At 38.4% G+C, this 25,125-nt stretch overlaps 1 protein-coding gene across 1 annotated transcript in view; it reads right to left on the reverse strand.

Moving 5' to 3' along the window:
* The window catches only part of LOC128626259 (EGF-like and EMI domain-containing protein 1), a 203,190-nt gene that overhangs the window by 32,818 nt on the left and 145,247 nt on the right, over positions 1 to 25,125 (reverse strand). The window contains 9 exon segments of the mRNA XM_053657730.1: positions 6,247 to 6,375; positions 7,615 to 7,743; positions 11,394 to 11,525; positions 13,446 to 13,481; positions 13,484 to 13,630; positions 15,808 to 15,930; positions 19,692 to 19,745; positions 19,748 to 19,828; positions 24,623 to 24,745. Of these exon segments, the coding sequence (XP_053513705.1) occupies positions 6,247 to 6,375; positions 7,615 to 7,743; positions 11,394 to 11,525; positions 13,446 to 13,481; positions 13,484 to 13,630; positions 15,808 to 15,930; positions 19,692 to 19,745; positions 19,748 to 19,828; positions 24,623 to 24,745 (954 nt within the window).

Consider the following 25,125-nt stretch of genomic DNA (forward strand, 5'->3'; position numbering starts at 1 on the left):
AGTTCATTAGTGCCATTGAAACAATTTGCGGTCTTTAATGAACTATTCATCTGCAATCTAGACACAGGTCTGGAGTCAAGATTTTTTAAAGATTCGTCTAGCTCTAGGAGCACTTGGACCACTTCACTCCTCTGAAAAAGAGAAAGAAAAACAGGCTGATTTTCATCATGCACATGTCTTGGAGAGCTCTTTCTGCCTTGATTTCTGCTGCCAATCAGGGCGATCCCATTCACCCACTCTGCCCTGATTCATAATCTCATTTTGTGGTTAGACAAAAATATCAGAATTGGACAAAGTTATCTGATTGAAAAATAATATGTTTTCCAGAGATTACGGTGACCTCTCCATTTTGCCGATTTACATATACTTTCAGCTCATTTTCCTTCACAGTGGGAATCTCAGGAGCATTTTCCAATGAGGTATATTCAGCATCTACTTTAAGAAAATGTTATCGGAATAAATTAAATTTACCCAGGTGTGTGTATAGGGTATTGTCTCTTCATGCATTGCCTTCAGGGGCATGGCTTCTCTAGTGGGGAAATGAACAAGGGGCTTAAAACTCAAGCCTTAAAAACCAGTCGAAGCAGGAAGAAGTTTAGAGATTGGCATGGGACCCACTTCTATACCACAGAAAATACATGCGTGTGATATCAGACTTCTGTTTCTCCCCGTACATTTCCCCATTGCTTAGAAGGTCACAACCCAGCTTTCTAAATAGCGCTAACTCCACAAAAGCTAGATGCACGTTGCTTCCTCCATGCTCCATCTCAACAGCCACAGGATGACATAGGGGACCTAAAACACTTCCTTCCAGTCAGCTCTGACCAGACCCATGGCTCTCTGAGGATGATAATGCAAGGAGGAGCTTGCAACACACAAGTGCCAAGGACAACCCCAAACCCAGGGCCTGTGTTTTTGAGTTCACCCAATGGTATGACGGCTTCCTTTCAGACTCATCAAATCTCTTGAGTTTAAAGAAGAATTTTAAACAATTGTCCTTTGGATAATGTCAAAGGCAAAAAGTTAACTTGCTGTTAGTTACGATCATTTTACTTGTTATATGTTCAGTGTTGCTATATACAAAGAGGGAACCCCTTCCCCAAAAACTGGAATTGTCTTCTGGAGAGTGGACCCCTTGCAGTACAGGCTTCCCCTACTAGGTGAGTGTCCTAGGAATTCACCTGTATCAGTGTGCCAGTTGGCATTGTTGTGAGAGGCTGCATTTGGCTTCAGTGAATTTTTCTGAAGACTCTTTCAACATGTTTGCCCACTTTATGATGGGTGACTTATGAGCACACCTGCCCACAGCATGCTGAGTATTCAGCATTTTTTCAGCACAAATGGCATGACTCCTATGATCCACCCTCCCTATTCACCAGATCTTGCCTCAAGTGACTTTTTTTGTGTGTCCCTAGATAATGAAGGAAGATATTTTGCCAATGTGGAAGAACTGAAACAAAAAAAGGCAGATGCACTAAAAGGCATCAAAATCGAAGAGCTCAAAAGCTGTTTTGAGCAATGGGAAAAGAGTCTCAGTGGTAATATTGCATCAAATGGAGAGTACTTTGAAGGTGAAACTTTGAAGTTTCAACATGTAAGAATAAATACACAATTTCTTAGAAATAAATTCTAGGATTTTATCATAGAGAAAAAATGTTATGATACTTTCCCTTTAAAATAGTTACAAGCGCTTAATGCAGAAGTCATGATAACAGGAGATATATCTATAAAGAATAAAGTCAAAGATTCATATTTATGTATTCATTTTATTTAAGAGCACACTTACTGAGCAAATCATGTATGTCAGGATTGTCCTAGGAGTTTCTGGATACTTTGGTAAATAAAAGAAATAGCTCTCCTCCTGTGGGACTTAGCTTCTAGCAGGAAGGAATGGCAATAAATACTAGGCATAATAATAATAAAATCAAAAGATACAGTATATTAAAAGATAATAAGCACTTTGGGAAAATACAAAAAAATTTCAAAAGACATGCAAATTGCAGTTTTCAGTAGTACAATACCCGTAAGCCTCAGTGAAAAAGTGTCATAAGACTTTCTGAATAAGTAAAAGAGTCCTGGAAATACCCAGGGGAAGAGTTCCATGAGGCCCCAAGCAGCGAATGCTATGACTAAAACCTTGAATACCTTCACCCAAATATCACATGCACTTGTCCTTACACCTATATATGTTGCTTATGATTAGAATTATGAGATACATAATGTTTTCTATTCATAGATTTACAAAAATTATGTAATATTTAGAAATTTGAGTAAGAACCACACTGAAAACTATACTTAAATTTCCCCCAATTTTTTTATGGTTGGAATCTTCAGATTGTATTTGTTTGGATGATCTGTCCATAGATATAAAGAAAATTATTTTTTTAACTCTGAAAGGTAGCAGCACCTTTAGTTGACTGGTTCACCTGAAAAAAAAAGTGATTAGCCAGCTGTAATCTTCTTAGGGTAAGAAGGTTCTCTGCTACGTGGTCTTTCTTTCCTCCTTGCTCAGGCTAGTACAGGGACAGCTCACAGCAGGGGCTGAGATGACAAGGTTAAATAACTTCATTGCCCTGTGTCTCAGTTTCCTCACCTGCAAATAGGGGATTAATAAAGTTTACCCATCTCCTGAGGACAGTGGTGGGTTAAATAATTAATGATCAGATGGTGCTGAACAAAGGCTGAGCATTGTGATTAGAGAAGAGAGAAAATTTATCATCAGATTGTACCTTTCTGGCATCCGTTACCTTGGTAACCAGATTTGCAGGTGCAACTGCCATTTTTGGCGCTGCATTCCAGGGTGTTGTCCTCCACACACTGGCATTCTGAGGAGCAGCCAGCTCCACAGGCCCCCTGGGGACAGTGTGCAGGCAGACTGAAGTGAACTGTCATCTGAAAACCATGCTCTGGCTTTTTTTTCTTTCTTTTTTTCACTACATTGTTAGTGCACAGGCATGTGGTTCTGTGGGGCCTGATTACAGGGAAACAAGAGGAGGGTCCTGACTGCCAAAACAGCACCACCAACAAAAAAACGGGGAAACAAATGTCTTTCAAGTCAGGTAATTCATTTGCTTGTTGGCAACTGGATGTGAACAGTGAAGCCTGAACTACTTAAAAGGCTTTCGGGCTTCTGGGAGAGAAATTGCCTCTCAATGTGCTGGAACCGTGCTTATAGTTAGTATTCTCCAAGGACTGCGAGGGCCTGCCAGCCCCACATTCATCCTGCCGCAGCATGGAGATGATGGACAGGCGTTGAAGGGTAGGCTCACCATTGTTTTCCTTCCCTTTCATTATATGGTAATCAGATATAATTTCACATTGTGCAGATAACACAAAACTTTCCTCGCGACAGCAGCGTTATCTTGGCCACATCTTTGGCAAATGGTGCTTGCCTTTCTTTCACTGTTTTCCCCACACCATTGAGTTTTATGGATGATAGTGAGCATGGGAATTATAATCTGAAAAAGTCCTACCTTCGCCTTCAGGAAAACCTACCTTTAGATCTCTCTTTGAGGAGTTACTTACAGTAAGTAAGTAATTCAATTCCCTTTGCAAAATATACTTCTGACAGTTTTTTCTCCCCCATACAGATATCCCAGGGACTATCAAATACAAATCTTTCAAGTGCCCTCTATTGTATACCTATATGGGCTTTGCTAAGACACCTGCTTTTGAAGAACAAAATAAGCCATTTGGCTTTCTGGTGAATGGAAATCAACATCTTCTAATATCTGCCGTGATGAGCAGAGATAATTTAAAGTGGTGGTTATTATGCCACCATGTGGGGTGATTCTTGCCCCTGCCGGGAATAGATAGAGTTACCCCTAATTCGGAACAGAATTATTAAAAGGGCTCCTTTTCACTATTGCTCTTATCTTATTTGGGTGATAAAGTATACTAATCCTTTTTTAATTTTTTCTGTGGTTTCCAAGTTTTGAGTTCTTGCCCAGACCCACCTTCCCCAAGGGCTCTCAGAGATACTGTCTTCCTTGACGTAGGTCTCTCCTGGCTCATTCTGGAACACTCACTTCCCTGGGCTGACTTCCATGCCCCCACTCTTTCTGGTTCAGCAGGTAGACAAGAGTGGGAAAAGTAACTTTTTTTGTCAATCCAGGGTCTACTCAGCATTTCTTATGCACTGAAATGTGTCCCCCCAAATTAATATTTTGAAGTCCTTACCCAAGTACCTCAGAACATGACCTTATTTGTAAATTGTCATTGCTGATGTACTCAGTTAACTTGAGGTCACACTAAAGTAGTAGGATGGGGCCTCTAATATGATACAACTCATGTCCTTATAAATAGAGGACATTTGGACACAGAGACACTCACAAGGGACAATGCTGTGTGAAGACTAGAGTTATGGCGTCACAGCCAAGGAAGCGAGGAGAATCCTGGAATGGATCCCTAGCACCTTCAGAGGGAGCGTGACCTGCTAACACCATGATCCCAGATTTCTAGCCTCCAGAACTGCAAGGCAATAGATTCCTTTTATTTAAGGCAATCCATTTCTGGCACTTCATTATGACAGCTCTAGAAAACTAATATACAGTTGCAAAGTCCAGCTTCTCAGGGCCAGGCAAGTGGCATCATTAAATGAAGCCTCCGATCTAAGCCAAAAGAGTCGTGAAGAACTGAAGTGTGTATATTTTTTCTGAAGATGGTCACATTCAAAATGCTATCTACGGTTAGCACCACCACCTGCTCTTTGAATGTTTGACCAGATGAGTTATGATTTTAATGTTTTTATGCCAAAACATCTGGCATTGCCTTGTAAAATATTCAAAAGTTATTACTAAAAAATAGGGTGTACTTTGTTACCTGAAAGCAATGATTTTCAACCAGTGTGCTGCAAGAATTTTTAAAACATGCAGTACCTGACTATTCAGTCAGGGACACTGACCTCTTTTCTCTTAGATTGTCAGGTAAAAAGTTGACACTAGCCAGTCCAACAATAACCATTAGGTGCAAATGCCCTGTCTTGAACCATAAATACATAGGTCAAATAGTGGAATTATGCCTTTCTGTCACATCACATAGTAAGGTTGCACCTGATTGGTTAGTGCTTGGTATCAGAAATTCTCATATACAAGTACAGGCATCTGATGTTTTTTAAAAATCACTTTGGAGAGTAAAAAATAGATAATTACTATCATTATGTTTTCTGTAAATCAATTAAAATTATACCTATTTTTGTCACATTGGCAAAAAGTATACTTTCTGGTGTGCCACAGAATTTTAGCAATTAGTTTCTGTGTGCCAAGAGATAAGAAATGTTGAAAATTGCTGCCTTAGAAGAACAACAATAAAAATGACGCGCTCTTTGTCTCTAGGTGAGTTTTCTTCTCTTGGCATGTTCTAGGAGGTATATGACGTTCTGGAACACACCCTCTGTGCCTGAATCTTCCAGGTTTACATATGCCTTGTCCCCTTCTCCGTTGCTCACCCAGGCCGGACCTTTCCTCGTGACCCAGGCTCAGCTGTCCACACTGCCTTCACTGGCTCCCTTTGTGCAGTATTCATAATCTGCTCCATGTTTTCTAGTAGTAACCTTTGATAAAATAGACAAAATCCATGGACAGTCAACTAAAAATACAATATAAAACTCTAAAAGGTCTCTTATGAAGAAATGGGTCAGGGTATTACTGAGGTCCACTCGGGAAGGATTTTTAGAGGAGGGCATACGTAGTACATAGAGGAAGAGTATGGAGACTGTTTCAGACTCAGAGGTCCTCGCACACAGTGTCAAGAAGGGATGGTGGGCACTTCCCCAGAGAAGTCCCATTACAAGAAACCCTGTAAGTTACTTAGGAGGCTAAAGTACTGATTGGTGATTGTGTTTTCTCACATCTTCTGCCAAATGTGATTGATGGTCAAAAAACAAAATAGCCCATTGCAGAAAATTTTAGGAAATGATATTTCTAATGCACTGGAACCCAGAAATAATAGAGACTTTTTCCGGGCCTTTTGATATTTAACTCCCATAAAGTGTCAAGTCTCCTTCTAAATGAGCTCTTAATAATCCTCTCTCAATAATTAACATAATTACTAATGAGAAAAAATGTAAAGAATTCAGGAATATTTTTCTTTCATTCATCAAAATCTAACTCCTCTAAAGTAAGTAGGCTAAATAAAGACTAGAACATAAATCATTATATATATGACTCTTCCTTTGTCTAATATATTTTTGGCACTTCTGAGCCTCCTTGCTTCACAGCGAGAACAAATGTAGTGCCTGCGACTTACTCAGATGACAAAACCTTCCATAGCACCCTGGCTCACACACACAGGCACCGTACACCCTGTGGCAATGGCCATTGTTGGCACAGTTACATTTCCTTTTGCAGTTCTTCCCAAAGAGTCCTTTTGGGCATCCTGGAGGTAGAGGGACAAACAAAGAAAATATGAACCTACATGCAAACCTTGCTAGAGTTGTTGTTACATGAAATGAGGAGCTTGCAAAAGGTGAGATGTTTCCAATGTGATCTTACTGAGGTTAGGGAGATATTTTAAAGACCACAAATAACAATGTTACATCCTCTTTCCAAAATTCTACAACCACCAGACATTGCTGTCAGGTGAAGACTCCAAACTTAACAAGACTGTGAGCCTCTGCACTGGCTGACCTCACAAGGCACTAAGATCTCCCCGAAGGACTTTTGCTGCACCAGCTGAACTTCTGGTTCCTCTAAGGTGCTGCATACTTATAGAAGTCAGCCTGGCCATGCTCTTCCTTCATGTTCTTCCTGCCTCGTGTCCCCTCATGTTGTACGCTTCTGCTTAAAAGTCCCTTCTCTAGAAGCTTCTGTGTCTCACACTGTCTTTTTCTCATGTCCTGACCACAAAGCACACATTACTGTGTAATAAACACATATTATTTAGGGGGTAAATCATTGGGATGCCAGCAGGTGCCTTCTTGCACCTCTCAGGGAACAAAGTAAACTTAGTTTCCATCTCCCCGGTTCCAATGATCTGTGAGAATCTAACAAACTCCTCATGATTTCTGGCAATCCCTAAAGATTTATGTCTTCATTGACTCTCTGCCTGCAGCTGTTGGGCCTGGAAAAGCAGTTTCTCCTTTGGCTTTATTAACCTGTGTAGAAAATGTGGCCCTTCACTGGTTTCCATGAAAAACCCATACATAGCACTCATTAGAATTTTGTCAGTTTTCATGCAATATTTCTTCCCTTTTTTCCTTCCTCTCTCCTCTCCTTTTGTTCTCTGATGTTCATCCCCTTTCCTTCTGGATTTGTTCAAGTAGCCCCATTTTTCTTCATTTTATTATGCAAAGCAAATAAATTCTCTCCAGCTCTTATATCCAAACCTGTAAACACAAACTCAACTTTTTGATCAACGGAAGAAAAAGGTTTTTTTTTGTTTTGTTTTGGTTTTTTTTTGTATCATCCTACTTAGATCACAGCTGGAGATATAAGTATCACATTCTGTTCCACATGTCATCAATCAAAGCAATTATGTTCTTATATATGTATAAACACAGTCTTTTATAACTTCAGAAAAAGACTACCTTGAAAAATACAGACACAAATTTTACTTAGTTGATTGCATGTTAGGAATCTCAAGACCTTAACGAGTTGTCTCATGCAATGGTCCTACCGTGTTCACAGGTTTTCCCATGCATCCCAAGGGGGCACCGGCACCTGCCAGTCAGAGGATCACAGCTGCCTCCATTCTGACAATCACAGATGTTTCCACTCTCCTTCCTACCAGTCTCCGGGGAGCAAGCTATAAAGAAAATGAAGAAGTTGAACAAGCAGTATGTAACATACTCATTGTGATACAAATGGAAAAAAATCTTGTCTTCCTATTAGAAGGAATACCAAGCAATCAAAATCTCTGTCATTTGCAGACCTGGGAAGGGTCTCCAGCATGCTCCTAGTTTAGATGGCGTGATCATTCCTGGGGATTACTGACGCAGCTGCGAAAGTGTTGGCTGAGGTACTGCTAAGAAGGTTTACACACAAAATTTTACCCTGTTCCTTAGATTCTAACCTTCACATTTTCAAAGCTGAGGTATCTTTGCTGTAGAACTCTAACCAAACTTAATGAGAAATAAATTGCACCTTCTATTTTGAAAAATGGGAAAAAATGTCATGTATTTTTAACTAGGAATAAATAAAACTTTGTGAGGGTCTCAAGGTATTTGGCATTATTAAAGAATGATGAAGTCAAGCAACAACTGTTTTGTTGCTTTGGGGGAAGTGTTTAGTATTCTGATAAAAATAATGAATTGGATCCCTGGCTGGTATAGCTCAGTGGATTGAACACAGGCCTGCGAACCAAAAGATCATGGTTGATTCCCCGTCAGGGCACGTACCTGGGTTGCCGGCCAGTTCCCAACAGGGGCCAGTTCCCAGCAGGGGGTGCACCAGAAGCAACCATACATTGATATTTCTCTCTTTCTCTCCTTCCCTTCCCTTCTAAAGATAAATAAATAAAATAAAATAAGACATAACTTTCAAAAAATAATAAATTGGAGAAAATAGTGAGAGCTTTATTTTAATACAAGTTTTTGGAAAAGTTCAGTAACTATTTGTCACTTTATCATAATAGGATAAATGTTGTAACACTACATTTATACCACCCATTCTACTCACCCACCCACACCATTCCAGATGTTAATATGGAAACTTGGTTTCTCATTCACTTTTTTCTTTACTTTCCAGCCTTAGGCTACTGTAGACAGGAAAGAAAAAGGAAGGAGGAAAACAAAAAAAGCACAAGAGAGACAAACTATCAGTGAACCCTGGTTTAGGTCCACTGTTAATTTACATGTGGTAAGTCTTTGATCTTACAAGAACAATAGAGGGGATGAAGTTTTTTTAAACTACACCTGAAAAATAATGTCAAGGAAGTTTAAATAGCTTTTACAGTATCTGGATTACAGCAAGTCATCAAATCAGCAGCGGCAAAACAACACCACTGTCTGTTACTCCTCCACAAAGTAGAAAATAATATCATATAGTGCACGGATTTGCTAACTACTTCCTAATGTCAAACAGAGCAATTGCCCCGGAGAAACAAATTTTTAAAGCAAACGTCCCAAATCAGAGCTGGATGATTTGGATGGAGTCATGAACCCTCTCCTCGGTATACAACCCATTCATCTGTGATGTGAAAATATTCCAGTCTTTCATTTCTGTTGGATAGAGTCTCACAATTACAAATGAAGTAGTCAATATAAAAGCTCTTGAAAATGGAGTCCTGAAATGTGCTATTAAAAGTAATATATGATAATTTTTTAATTGTTTCATTATAATTACTTGGTAAATTCTTTTTTTTTTTTTAAGAAACAGTTTTTTGTATTCCCCCGCCCCCCCCCCCCCCCCCCCCCCCCCCCCCCCCCTCCCCTCTTTTACATCAATGCAGATATATCATTATAGACTAATAAAGATATTAGGCTAAAAGATCTACTCAGTGGGAAACTAACTTTCCAGATCTCTGCAGAATGGTTTTTTTTCTAAATTTCCCTTGCTGCATTTCAAGAACTGGGACTCTTAAAAATATGAACAATAATGAATGATTGGTCACTTCTATTTATTGCAGTTTACAAGGATATTTAAAAATGTTCTCACTCCTTTTTGTTAAAGAATCAGTGAACATTTTGCTTTTCATTTGGATTCTTCTGTTTTCATTTTTGTGAAATAAATTAAAGAAAGACAGGGAGGAAATGCAAAAAGAAAGATACAATCTTCTGCTTTCAAGGACTGACTGTCCTGCATAGGCCCTGGGAAAACTTTAAAAATCTTCAAGCTTTCTAAAGCCAATGAAAACTTGGGTCATATTATCTTCATTTTATCAGCAAGTTCATTTTCAGTATTTCTATATTTATCTTGTATCAGATATGTTATATTCTGATGTATTTGAGATAGATTTTTAGTTTCATTTCTCATGATGTTGAGGTTAAAAATCAAGGGTTTGGAAGATACATATTTCTCAACAAACTTACAATATAAGGTAAGTGTTTACTTCCTTTTAATCATGCAATCATGTTTATTTGATCCCAATTTTATGTAGTTGCAGGTCACATAGCTGAGTGCTTCAATACTAAGTTTTATTCATCTGCTCATTCATGCAGCTGGTACCTCCAGTTTGTAGAAACACAAACAGGACCTTGCCAGGGACCTCTTAGTCTAGTCAGAGAAATGGCCCCGGAGAAGAACTGACACTAGACCAGTGGTGAGAGAGAGAGGGAGGCTTCAAACCCAGTGAAATCTAAATAGCTGTGCTTAGTCTGGGCCCATCAGAAAAGTTTCATACAATAAGTAGCAATAGACTAAGATGGCTGCTTAGCACAAGGTACAAAAATGAGAACTGTAAAACAATAAGTGATGAGTGGTTGAGATTGGTGGAAATGATAAGCTGGGCAAAGAGCTGTGATTAAAATAAAAAGTAAAAAGAGTTTGGAAGAGCCTGATTAGAGGTGAGAAGGCCAGACGTGTAGGGTTTATACATCAGGAAATAGGATGCTCTGACAGGGTTTTTAAGCAGAAGAGACACATGAGCACAGAGGTGCCTGAGGAAGGTCCCAGCCCCTAACCAGTAATCTTGGTTAAACCAGTTCACCGCGTTGTGACTCAGGCCATGCTTCTGTTTCTTAATAGAAGCAGCATTTGTGCCCTTTCTTCCTACATGCAGGGGATTCAGAAGAGATATCTGCTCATGCTACCTTCCAAGCTAATAACAAAGACTAAGAAAACCCTTCTCTTAAAAAATTTAAGGTAAATTGAAAAAAAGAAAGAGGAAACAAAGATAGTTAATGTATTTTGTTTTTTATTACTTGGTTGGTAGTATCTGCAAGTGTACCTTCATTTAAAATACAAAGAAAACATTTATAAGAGGTATTATTTTTTGAATCTTTTATATTTTTATGAGGGAATATATAAAAACTTAAAAGTGTCATTGGCTATAGTAACATATTCTGAAAAGAAAAAGAAATAAAAAAAACACAAACTGAAAGTAGCAGCAGTGAGCAATCCCATTAATTGCACTTTGTAGCACAAATCCTTTCTTTTTTCTTTATTGGGAATAGCTTGCCTGGGCCTAATGATTTATTTAAATGGAGGGATTTTTATAGGCCTAGAATATTAGAATCCTTTATTAACTTTTACGTTCCATGGATAAACAAGAAACAGTACATCAAGTTTCCCAGGGAACACAAAATCTCTCCTTTTAATCACATGTTCAGTTAACAACCTCAGTGCTTCACAGGCATTCTTTATGCACAACAAATAAATTGATTTTTCACCCACGTCAATGGCTTTCCTTGTTAAAACATTTTAGGGAGAACACAGTCTAAGAGGACCCACCAGTAGTTTGCCAGCAGTAAAGGAGACCATATGACCCTCTTACCAATTCTTCAGGGTATCACTTACGTTCATTACAAAGAATGCCAGGCCAGCCCGCTGGGCAGGAGCACCCACTCTCCCCTTCCCGGCATCTGCCCCCGTTCACGCAGTCCTCACAGCTCAAGCTGCAATCAGGTCCAAAGGTGTCACCTACACAGACTGCAACATGGAGACGAAACGCTTAATTACACACACACACACACATGCACACACACACGATCCTTGCGTGTTTGTCTTAAAGAGTCCCAGAAAAAGACAGCAAGGGAGGTTTTTTTAAAACAGAGTTTATTTTATATTTTTCTAATGATACTATTGACATATAATCCCTGAAGAATTTTTAATAAAGTAAAAAAGTGAAAAGAAATTACATCGATTTCAGAACACTAAAATAATCAATGTTTCTGCACTTGGTGCTTTTCTTTCTAGGCTTCTTTATGCCAAGTTTTTTTCTTAGTAAGATTTTTTAAAATTGAGATTCAATATACACTGAGAGAAGTGCACAAATCTCAAGTGTACACTTTATATTTTTCCATAGTGTAGAAAACCCCAGTAAATGCCATCCAGATCAAGAGCTAGTGTATTGCCAGCACCCCCAAAACTCCAAGGCGACTTAATGATTCTTAATCATTAGCTTTTCAAATTTAGCGCTACCCCAATTTCTATCACCATAGATTGTTTTCCTCCTTTTGAACTTTAAGTAAATAGAATTGTAAAGTATGTACTCTTGGTATCACTCTTCTTTCACTCAATTTAATATTTGTGAGACTCACCCTATTGTGTACACTAGTTGTTTTTCAAGTCGTATAATATTCTATTGTATAAGTGTACCATGAAGTGTTTTTCAATTCTCTTCTTGAGGGAAATTACCTTCATCTGAATAGGGATGGAGAGACTTGGTTTCAGTTGTCTTAAGAACTCTTTCCTTCCAAGTTTTGCTCCTGTTTCTAATGGGGTCTCTCAGATGTCTCAGTTGAAAGTCTTCTGTGGTGCGCCAGCCTTCTCTCCTTTGGCCAAGGCTGGGCTGCAGCCTCTACTTCCCCATCACCATGACCTGCTGATAACTGTGCATGGCTCCGTATCCTCTGAGCAGCTGTCTTTCAGACTTCCTGGTTTTCTGCCTGCACAGCCCATCCATTCACAATGGCTCAATCTCAGCAGAGATTGTCCGTGTCAGCTGTCTGAGTCTCTCTTCTCCCCAGACCTTGGCCTCTCACGATGAGACTGCCATCGTAGCCCCGAGCCCCTTCCATGCAGACTTTGAGTTCTGAATGTATCAGGAGTTTCATTAAGAAACTTTAAAGCATTTCTGCTTTTATGCAGATGTCTCGATTGATATTATTATTATGATTCAGGATCGCATAAAAATATTTCTGCCATTTTACTGAATGCTTCCAAAGCAATTTTCAAGCTCGACACTGTGAAACTACAACAGATAGGGGGAGAACAAAGAGAGCAGCTCTGTTTGACAAAGGAAAGGGAAAGATGCAGCAGACTGGCTGCAAACTGCTCCTTTTGAAGGAGGGCACACTAATTCACTCTGATCAGCAGTGACAGGACGCTTTCGTTCTGTGGCGAGGGTATGAGAGAAACTGCTCACAATTTTAAGATTTTTTGGGGTCCATTTGAACATATTAAATAATTTGCTCTAGGAATTTTAAAATATAAGAAGCATCTAGATTTTAAAGCTATTTAAAGTAAACTTTTAACTATGTAAAAAAGTGACTCCTAATACAGTTTTAGTAGTCAGAACTAAAAGGTTCCAGTCCTTCTCCCCATTAAATTAATTTAAAGATATTTTTCAGCTCCATTTCACTTTATTGTACTTCAAAAGTCCCCACTGCCCTGCACCCCCACCCACCTCTATGTGTACCTACATAGTGCAACAGGAAGAAAGATAAAAGATGATAGATTTGCTAGGAAGCTCTGAAGAATTGATTCTGGCTCCATTTTTCTTGCTAACATAACATTAAAAAGTTTGGTGGCATTAAATATGGATAATGAGATTGTCTGTAAAAGAATTTACATGAATTCTCTAATAAAGAAAAGAGGTGACTACAATGAGATAACCCTTTTACTCACCAACTTTGGGCAAAGCAGCCAGTTCTGGAATATCTGTTCTCTCTCCTCATCTTCTTCATCTTTGTAGGTGGGAGGCAGAGAGGTACTAATGTAATGAAGCAGTTGAGGTGGGTTCTTGAACAGAAGGCCTGCAAACTTCACAACTTCTAATGTCTCCTCTTCCTCTTACTCATCATCATCTAAAGCTATAAGACCACACAGGAGAATATCTGGATTCAACATGCTGTTTCAAAGAAGGAAAAACTGAGCAAGGGTGGATGAGAGAAATGAGAATTTGAACTAGACAGCCAAGGCAGGGGGCTGTGGAAAGGGAGAACTCTTTGAGGTCATTTCAAAGAGCCCATTGTAAATAAAGGTGAGAAGCAGCCAGCACAAAGCTCAAACTGCAGCAGAGAGAACAAAAGGAAAAGATCTCAGTCTGTGAAGACAGAAAGGGGAGGACAGGTGGAGTTAAGGAAAATGTGGTCTCCGTTGCTCCTAAACAAAACAAGGGTGGGGATAGTTTAGAAGAGACATAATAAGGTTCTTCACAGTGACTTACAGATGCAAGTGTTTCCATCACGGCCAATTCTGTAGCCTTCTTCACAAGCACAGTGGTATGTCCCCACAGAGTTAATTCATGCTTGGTCACAGGCTATGCTGATACCCAGACACTCATCCAGATCTAGGAACATTTAAACAATGCTTGCGTTTAGGCGCTGAGAGATAACACAGACATTGTGAACTCATCTGCATATTTGTGTTCCTCTTGCCAACCTTTATTAATCCACAACAATGTGTTGCCATATAGAAAGTGCAGCCCTGGATGCTCTCTCAGGTTTATCCTGTCGATTTTTTTTCTTTCACTCATTTCCAAGTTTACTGCAGTTCATCTACATAGACAAGGTCTTTTTGAGACCTTGTTCATCAGACCTTTCGATGAAGAATTTAAAACTTAAAATAAATTCAATGGTCTCAGGCTGTGCACCATTTTGCATAATGTTCATTCGTTCTTGAATTATTCAGTATCTGTGATGAAGCATTTATTCCAGGAACAACTCTGCACAAGGTTTGTGGTGGATTTTAGAGATGGAAGAACCCTGAGCCTTGATCTCTGCTACCTGGACTTTAGTCAGCACGTTCACAGGAGCCAATGCGGGTGCCTAAGCTTTGCCTCAAACAGCAACACCTTTCTCATTTGTGTGCCCTTATCCAAGTACGTGTATCCATACTATGCAAACAACTTTTGGCTCACTCTGCTTAAGAGCAGATGGTTGATGAAATTCAAATTTTGGGGGCCCTGCTAACTGGATGGAATATGGTAAATGATAACATACTCTACTGTGTTTAGAATATATAGATATCATAACTGTGTGTTATCTACATTGCAAGGCTGAGGAGCTTGGCATGTATATGGAGAGACACACCTATCATCCTTTACATAATTTAAGAATTTGTTTCTTTAAGCAAAGAAACACAATTTTTTTCTGAGGCATAATATTCTTCAATACTTTGCTATTAAAAAGATTTAAAAAATCGTCTTATGTTTGTTTTGATTTAAAGAAAAGTGTAGTTCAAAATAGTGGTAATAATGATCGTAAAATAAAAATTTAGAGATGACATATTTTAACAATAGACTGTAAAAAATAAATGATAGCAAAGACTTAAATGAGCTGCTCTTAATGTAATGATTAAAAAAGTGAATTTACTCATTAAATGAGTAATCAAGCTTTCCTATGAAAACAAATATGTAATCTAGAGATCATCTGAAAGGTAAGTGAACCAGTTTTAACAAATAAGTTAGAAAGTTGTAAAAGACATCTTCAGACTTGCATTAGCTTAATTAATATCAGATATATAAAAGACTCTGATATAGATTTGGATTGTGGCAAAGAACTAGCAATCCTTTTGTGATGGATCTCTAATTAAAATGACTTTCAGCCACCCACTTTCTAATTCCAGCCAAGCTTGTCACCAGTGATTTGTATGACCCCTGTACCCTGCAAGGATCTCTCACTTGCCCATATATATTAAATTAGGTAAAAGAGATTATGGGCCAATAAGTATTACAATAATAATAGCTACCTTTATTTGAGTGGTTTCTCTTTGTCAATCACTCTACTAGGCAGTTCACATTTATCGCTTTCTTGAATTTACCCATTAATCCTTCTATTGTCTTCACTTTATTGGTGAGGATCTGAGGCTCAGAGATGTCAGATGTGTCCAAGTTAATATGATAGAAAGTGGTAGAACCACACAGAAGTCCAATTCTCTTGAGGGTCAGGGCCTTCCCTTTCCCACCCTAACCCCCTTCCTCACAGGTTCCTCCTTCACTGAAGGCCCCAGCACATCAGCGATGTCCTGCGGGGTCTCAGGGACATACCGTCACATCCACAACCGTCAGTGCTGATCCGAAAGCCTTCCTGACAGTGGCCTTCGTAGCCCCCGAGATAGTTGATGCAGAGCTGCACACAGCAGGCTTCTCCGCTCTCACACTCATCAAAGTCTGGAGGGGAAAAGGACACTTCTGCTGTTTCAAAGTCAGGACATTTGCCTGGCCTATAGAAGGGCTGAAAAGCCTCACTTTTGAGTGAAAACGGTGTTACTTATCATTTTCTATTTCTTAGGCTATAGAGTATAGACATTGAAGCAACTGTTAACACAAAAAGAATGAGGCCCACATTCGGGTTTTTGTTTCTTGCATGATTCTCCTAGGCCTGTTAATTTTTTTTAAGTAGGTAAATAACTTCCAAATGCATTTACAAGCGCAGGAAAATAGATCTCTGCTATTTTTCCAGTTTAAACAGCAATTTGACTAAATAAACAGAGAACTTAAAGATTAAAAAAAAAACAGCTTGGAAAGAAGAGCCCATGAAACCCACTGAGTGGACTGAGAGCTGCAAAGGGGAGGCAGTCTTCAACTCTAGGAAGTGTTTGTGCCAGACTTCAGACGAAAGAACATTTGCAAGCGAGAGGAATTCACACACATGGCAAAGGAAGTAGCAACCATAATTCATAGAATAGACAATCTTTTTAAATGTTATGTTTTAAATTACAGAACATTTCAGAGTATTTGCTTGAACTTGAGATGACGCTTTGACTGGGATGACTGGGGTCAAGGTTTTTTAATTGCCATAGGTGACACCATCACCCTGGCATGTTCTACCAGGTAATAGCTTTTTAAGTGATGCTCTTTAAGTCTCCTCAGTACTCTTATTCCAGAACTCTACAAACCTGGATATTTCTCTGCAGACATAATTGCCTCAGGGGAAAACAAAAATGTACCAGAAGATGTCATATGGAAACCTTTTAGCCAAAGAACAATCTACTTGGCTTGGGTTTTGAGGTGATCATTTCCAACATAATGGGTTAAGAAGTAGCAAAAGACTTTTCACCCACTAAGAATTGTGTTCAGGGTTTTTGGCTATAGGCCCTTGGTGTGTTTGCTGAGCTGTTAAGTCAGGTGGCCTGTCAGTGCTGAGTTTACAAAATAACTACAGGAGCAGCCACGTAGAAGGTTAATGCCCCAATTAACCTTGGAAAGGGCACCAATGTTAAGGAAATGCAGACAAAAGACAGAAAGGAATGAAAATGCAGTCAATTGTCTAAGGTGAGGGGTCACCATAAAATATCTAAATGAAGGTCATTTGGACACAAAACATTCTTTTTCTTGCAAAATGTCACAAGCAGTGTTACAAAATTCCAGGTGATATATTTTCCTCTTACATTAAATCATCCTTTGTCCTTTGAATTAAATAGCATGAATACAGAAGGCAAATTACTTTTAAAAATTCAGTTTATTTCATCTAAAACATTATCCTTTATATTTTTTTAAAATAAATTTTAAAGTATTCTCATATACTAACAGGGCCTCCACACACATATGTCTCAGGATTCCCTGTTGTTGGCTAATAGGAGCACAACTGTATCACAACTGGAAATGAGTTCCTCAGTCTATCACTTTATGATACATGTTGGATTCTTCTCTGTCATCACTCTTTGGAGGGGTTTCTAGCTTGTTTCATGTATGCCACCTTCAGTCGGAAGTTCATCTGAAACATTCTTCGTACATCACAAGCCTTTCTTAAAATGCCGTGTGCCTTCGACCCTGACATGATGTGTTTCCTAAATTCCTTGACTTCATTTCAGATCTAATTTGGGAAGATCTTTGCTTGCTTATTTTCCTCTTTCATCTTCCTCCTCTCTGACAATCATGTTTTTTTCTGCATTGGCCAATATGCCATATAACGCAACATGACAGAGAAATTCACCTGTTCATAAAAATTTAGCCTTAATCAAAAAAGAGGGCTTTGATTGTAGCTGGGCAAAACAATTAAAGACTTTTTTTCTGACTTTAGAAAAGCATCAAAATTAAACTGTGAAAAAAACACTGGTCTTCTGTGTATAGTTGTTGAATGCCCCATACATAGTTGTTGAATAAACTCAAAAGGTTAGAAGTTTTTTTTCTAATAATTAACACTTGTTAAATGTAGTAAGCTTCTTTGTTGGTCAGAAACTTGCATTTTGTATAGCTGTCTTTCGAATTGTGTTAGCATATCTCTAGGTTTTAGCCCTAGCAAATTTTTGTATTTGGGTAAGACAAATTGACAATTTTTAGACTGGATGACTTATTTTTACATTTATTGGTATGTTTTCACACACACACACACACACACACACACACACACACACACACACACACATACTCTCACACCCACACTCACACACACATATCCTACAATATGCTAAAATGAAAATTCTTTAATTTCCTTCATACGTGAATGGTTGCACAAATCATCTAAGGCCTTAATCTGTTCTCAGGCAAATAAGCAAAGTATGTATACATATACTCCAAAAAAAACATTGCCTTACTCTAGTGAATATTTTTTTAACAATGAGTATTATTTACTGTTGGGAAATGAAATAAATTTGGGCCATAAACAATATAACATCATGTTGACTGCTGAAATCTCATAAATATGTAATTTTCTACACTTTTAACCCTGTCCTATAGTATTTTTTTCTAGTTATAAACAAGAATTTTACTGAATTGTACTTTTCAAAGAATAAGGAAAACCACGAAATTGGATGTAAGCAAAAGGTTTAGTGAAAAGACAGATAGGAAGGGAGCAAGGGAGGGAGGAAGGAAAGCAGAAACCCCTTTACTTTCTCCAGAGATACGAATGTTAGCAAGGCAGGAAAATATGAGCTTATTTTTCATTACAGAGAAGCAGCAAGGAAAGCTACACATTTCATTAGGTTAACCACTGAGGACTCAGAAAAATACAGGAGGCAATGTTGGGCCAAGAAATACCAGTAATGACATTGTTTTGGTTAGGTGATTTATGAAACCAGAACACTTCAAAATTCCTTGAAGTACACTCTGTTACAAATCCCAAATACTTAGACTTCTGAAATTCATCTCCTCTTTCATAATACTCCAGTAACCATACTGAGTAGTATAAAATGATCAAAGAGTTTTTTAGTACTCATAATTTTTAGAAAGGTGATATAAATGATCAAACAAAAAATATGGCACACAATTCCTGAATGATGGCAAATTGCTTTATAGGGACTTGTAGGTGCTTTCCGACCCAGAGCACATAATGATGTAGTTTGCTGCTCACTATCCCTATTTTTAGTAGCTATTCCCTGTCTCAGAGGCCCTGGATTCAACATTTCATTATGAAGCAAGGCTGGAGTAGAATTTAATTTTCTCATTGTCGCAGATGATAAAAGTCCTAATAATCTGTTGGAAAAATTATGTATTCAAAATGGGTTCTAACTGGGATTCTGAAAAAAAAAATGCTATCTTTTAAGGTCTTCTTTTGGAGTGTAGCTTCCTGCCATGCCAAAGTTGAACATGCATTCAAATCATCAACAAACTGAAAACAAATGCCCAGATTTCGTTTCTGCTTGAAGCAGAGAGAAGTAGAGTGCCTGGTAGAACACGTTGTTTGAGTTACAAATTACACTAAGTGGGTAGATAGGCCTTGAAATATTTTCCAGATATAAAAGTAAGTCCATATATTTTGTTAAAGTGTTTTTAAAGCTCCTTTAACTTCAAAGTAAATATCCAAAGATAATGATGTCTTCTGTCAAGTAATGCTTCTTTTACATTTCTCCAGTAGCCAGAGACACTGTTCAATTTATCTCTCTACGCAGTTTGAGAGCGGTGGCCCACATTCTAGCAATAAGTATTAAAGAAGAAAAAGCTAAATGAATCCAGGACCACTCTGAAGGAAGATGGCATTTACCATACATTACCTATGCATGTTTTCTCATCTGCATTAAGCTGGTATCCATGGTTACAGGAACAACAGGCCCACCAAGTGCATGTTCACAGTGATGAGAACAACCACCATTGTTCTTTTCACAGCTATTGACAATTTCCAATTCAATCCCTTTCCAAACAAGCAGAAGAGGGTTATTAGCATAACAACAGAGAAACCTGAATATATGTCAACACCAGGTACACTCTGTTGGGAAAGCTATGACAAATTTTATTGGAAATTTATCAACACTCTCAACATATAACAGTAAAAGTGTGAGGGCTATTAAGCATTGCAAATGTCTATACAATATCGAAATACTAATAAACTATAAATAATGTTAAATTGACAAAGTGATACAGAAAGGTAAATAATCCACCCACAGTTATTAAACACTTATCTTAAAGGACATTTACCTCTGGGAGTTCTCAATGTTTTCAGGATATAAAAAATACGCATATTGAATCCATAATCAGAAAGCAAATAGATTGTTTGCCAGCTGACATTTCTGTTCTCAAGCTAATGGTATGTTATTATCTGTACTTTTTAGAGGCTAGGAGTACATGAAAGTACTTTTAAAAATAGCCTTGGAACAAAAGTATGAACACAAAACCAATGAATTAGCTGATCATATTTAATGACTATCATGGTAATGTGCTAATTAGCTTTGAGGTATATGAGAGTCACTTATTATACAAACATACTATTATTCTGACAACCAATTTGGTGATCCCAGTGCATGTTAATTTGGGGCATTTTGGGTGACATCAGCCTCGCCATATGTATGCTAATCGAACCGAGCACATAGGTATTATAATCAATCATTTTCTAAGGGAGGAAATGAGAAATTTAATAATGCTTTGAATCTGTTAAAAGTATGGAATTTAGGTACTCTGCTATTGTTACCATTGGCCTCTACTGTTCTTCATTTGTGTTGCTTGGACAGACCTCTTATTAATAAGAGTGTCTACACTGGGTCATTTGCTTCCATTCTTAACACCTGAGTCTTTTCACATAAGTGAGATGAGAAGGAACAGGGCAAGGGTAGTTGGAGTTGTGACACTCCTTGAATGTCTGTGTCACTGTTGAAGCTGCCTGGGTATCTGCTATAGTTTCTGTCCGGTTGCAGCGCAGAAATGATCCTCCCCCTTCCCGGCCCCCGGGCGACGGCCGGCAGCAGGCCAAGTGTCCCAGAGCACCTGGTGCACACGCCTGTCATTGTGCTTCTCCCTCTGTGCCATCCTCATCCTCTGTCACCAAGTCGAGGACAGATGTTCAAAAATAGGTTTTGAATAATTGAACAAACAAAAGAAGGATTATGCTAATCAATTTGTTGTTGAAAATAAGAAGCCCTTTGGGTTGAGAAACAACTATTGTAGATCAGAAAAATTAGAAAACTAAAGAAAAGATTGAAATGATGCATGGAAATGATTTTTTTGTGGTCTGTTAACATGTACTCTTTAGGGAGACATCTTTCAATTGGCTCTTATTCTTATTATTTTTCTGTGATCAATGCAGCTCAAAGACTTCTGGTAGTAATTGACTTTAAATGTAAATAATATTATTGTAATGTCATTAAAAATATGGGAGACTAAAACAAGGGTATGCTCAGATCTATAAATGTCCACTAGAAGTAAGCTAAGATTTTGCATGCCTGATACAGATGATGATGTATAACCATATACTTAAAAAATTATACTTTGAAAAACTTTTTAAAATGACCATTGCAGTTTCTCATAGGCAGCAGATCATTATTATTAATTATATATATGCACTAAATACACATGGAATTAAAGTTCAATTATATATTGCTTGGGAATTTGGGGAAAATCTTATTTAACCATGCTAAATCTGAAATTTTCTAATTTCTAATCACAAGGTAGTGATAGTTCTTTCACAGCACACTGTAGGGATTTGATGTTTTGAGAGCTCCTGCAAAGAGACTATATAAATATAAAATACTGTTTTCTTAGAAAAGTGTTAAAGCAATATTTTCCTAAGATATGCATTGCTATATAGTGGACACATAATCCATTGTTAAACATCACCAGACTCTGAAAGCGTTTACTGCACCTACAGGTTTTAAAACAACTCAAAATACCAGTTTTTATCAAGAAAGTTTTGTATATCAATAAATATTGAAGTCTGGTGAAAGCTGCACAAAGAATTTGGCTAGGCAAATATTCACATAAGGGGAATAAATGTAAAAATATTCTTCTACTAAATGTATTCAACTCTAGGGAACATTCCCTTCCCAAGTAAATTCTATAGAAAGCCTGTGCCTCATAACTCATTAATCATGGCTTCCTCTTTCATGATAACTGAGAATTCACCAGTCAGATTACAAGAGATTTTATTTCACACATTTGTAAAATGCTCTTACACCTCTGGCCATGTTAAAAAGCCAAAATATTAATATATTAATAAGAAGGAAAAACTCATCTGTATTTCTCTCTGCCTCAGGGCATTAAGAGAAAAGCTCACTACAAAAGTTGTATCTTTAGTAGTTAAATCTTCTCTCCCTTTTTATTTAGTTTGCTCTTTAAAAGGCAGGTATCAACCGTAACAAAACTGCACTGTCTTTAAGCAGTAGAAATATACCAACAGACTTTAAGACTTTACTGAACAATCCGGGCATTACAGAAACAGAATTTTATGCAGTGGAGAAGAATGAAGAATTTAGTGACTCTAAGAAAGTCTCTTCATGATTGAGCTAAAGTAAGAACACAAAGTAAGTGATAAGTATTTATTCTACTTATCACTACCTTTATTCTCCATTAATTAAAACTGATAATATATAATGTATAAAATACATGATGAATTTTAAAGGACAGTATATTTGGAGCCTACACACTCAAGTTCAAATTCCTGTCTGTCACTTATTAAGTTTGTATCATTGGGTTTTTGGCTTCAATGATGAATTGATAGTTTACTGAGATGTGGAGAACTTGGAAAAGCATCTTTGAAACTGACACTAGAAATCAGCAGTTTGTTTGGGGCCTATCAAGTTTGCAATGCTTATTAGTCAAGCAAACTGAGAGTACATAGTTGGAGTACATACTTATACACATGCGGTTCAAGGAAAAAGTAGAAATATAAACTTGACATTGAGAGAGGGGCCAAAGATGGAGAGAAAAACATGGAAAGTGTGAAAACATGGAAGAAAAGAAAGTATTTCAAGAACAACAGGGATGAGTCAACTGTATTGAAAGAAGCTGAGAGATGGAGTAGGGCAAAATTGGAGAAGTCAGCAGGCTGTCTGGGTACCTGGAGTCCATAGGTGACTGTACAGAGGTAGGGGTGATCATCTAATTAGTCTGGGATGATGAGAGAATTCAAGGCGGGGAGAAGACACTGGTGGAGTTGCAAAATGATTGCTGTGAAGATGATCAGATTAGAGCTCCAGTGGCAGGCAGGCTTAGCAGAGGGAACTTCAGAGACTGGAGATACCGGACCATGTCAATACACTGCTGAAAATGATCCATTAGACAATTGCAAGAGCAAAGACTTTCAGATAAAGAGAGGGAATGGGATTCAAGGTACAATGGAGAAGACAACCTTGGACAGCAGTAACACTTCCATCACACTAACAGGGTGAAGTCTTTTCCAAATAACTCTATGAGCTATTTCGGATCAGTTGCTAGCTTGAATGGTGGTTTGCATACATTGTATTGCTGACATAAGAGACAAAGTAAGGATAAAGTAAAAGGGGGGTGATATAAAGATTTAGAAGAAAAAGAAAACATTCAACATTTATTTCGATGAGGATGAAAGTGGACATGTTCTCTTAACATGACCTTGAGAAGCCACATTTGCTTACTCGTTTGAGATTTGTGAATTTAAAACCAGTCAACATGGTTGCATTTTAAACCTAGAAAACTCACCTGATAAGGTGTAGATATGAAGTAGAGAAGAAAGGAAAGAAGTCACTGAGAAAAAGGTAAAGTGTGAAGATGAAGGGGGAAAATAAATTATTGATATACCACAATCACATAAGAGGCAAAGATAAAGAAACCATCCAAAAAAAATAAGGAAAAAATATTCTGCCATTTGGAAAAGGAGAGAAGAAGTAGAGGGTGGGCGTGGATGGGGAGTACCGAGGTGGAGAACGTGGGACAGGAAGGAATCTGTAGCAGACCGTCTAAGCTTCAATAAGTAGGATGATAAGTGTGTTCGTCTACAGATGACCAGCAGACCAGTGGGGAAGCCCTGAGAGAAGGAAATGGCTGCAATAGCTATGGTAGCAGCTAATAACTCAGCATATTAACATCGTAATATGTTCATAATAAGGGATGTATTAAATTGTATAACTGCGCCTAGGGGAGGTAAGAAGCTAAGGTTCGCTGGCAAGCATCGCAGGAACAGAGGGATGAGTCTGTGAAAGAGAATGAGAAGATGGAAGGTGACGTTTAAAGAGGAAGAATGGAAAGGAATAAAAATGGGGGGGAGAAAAGAGCTGACATGAAATGTACTCATTAGAGCAAACAGTGGGTCAGTCATTTTGCTACACTCTGGAGCTCTTCTGGTACTGCTGGTTCCTTCCATCCTGCTAGCTCTTTGTCCTTGAGTTTTACACTGACTAGCATTCGCTAAACATCACACGGCCGGCCAAAGTGATGAAGGAAAGCGGACTCTGCCAGGAGGGCCATGGGTCCAAGAGAGCCCCAAGTCAGAAGACCTGAGACTTAGTCCTTACGGCTACACTGGGGATCATTATGCCGAGCACTTGCTATTGACTCTGGGTCCATTTCTTTAAATTCAAAGGAAGGGGTTCAACTTCTAAGCTCTCAGCCCTACCCCACCCTTATGGAAAACAGTCTCAGGAGCTTCGCTTTGACAAAATATTCAGTGTTGTTCTTTTATTATTCTTGTTTAATACTTGCCAAATGCCACACATTTCCGGGGCTGCGATCTGCTGCCACTTAATGTAACACTGTGTCCCATAAGCTCCCAGCTGGAAGCCAGGGTGGCAGGCGCAGGTGAAAGATCCCACTGTGTTCACACAGTGGTGGCTGCAGAGGGCCTGCCCTCCGGCCCACTCGCTTATGTCTGCAGACACAGAAGCACAGTGGCTATGTCTTTGGAGGCTGAATTTGTGTACAAACGATACAAATGAACTTAAGCCTTCCTTCCCTGGCACCCCTCAACATCAAGTGTATCAGAAAATGCCACACAGGCTCTGTATTTGCAAATAAATTAATTACCAATGACAGTGTTAGTCGTATGCTCGCAAACACTTATTTCTATTGCAGCCCACCAGTATCTTCTAACTGGGAGAAAGAGAACGCAAAGCATAAAGAGAGACATTACCTGTCCCCTGATAATATGGGTAAGAAGCCATTCTAATTTGTCTTTAGGGATATATTTCATATTCATCACTCCAAATGGCATTGCCCTGATTTAAGGGAGTCAGAGCATGTGGCCATAGA

The sequence above is a fragment of the Artibeus jamaicensis genome, unplaced genomic scaffold (genome assembly GCF_021234435.1).
Source record: "Artibeus jamaicensis isolate MK-2021 breed Jamaican fruit bat unplaced genomic scaffold, CSHL_Jam_final scaffold_474, whole genome shotgun sequence".
Taxonomy (NCBI): Eukaryota; Metazoa; Chordata; class Mammalia; order Chiroptera; family Phyllostomidae; genus Artibeus; species Artibeus jamaicensis.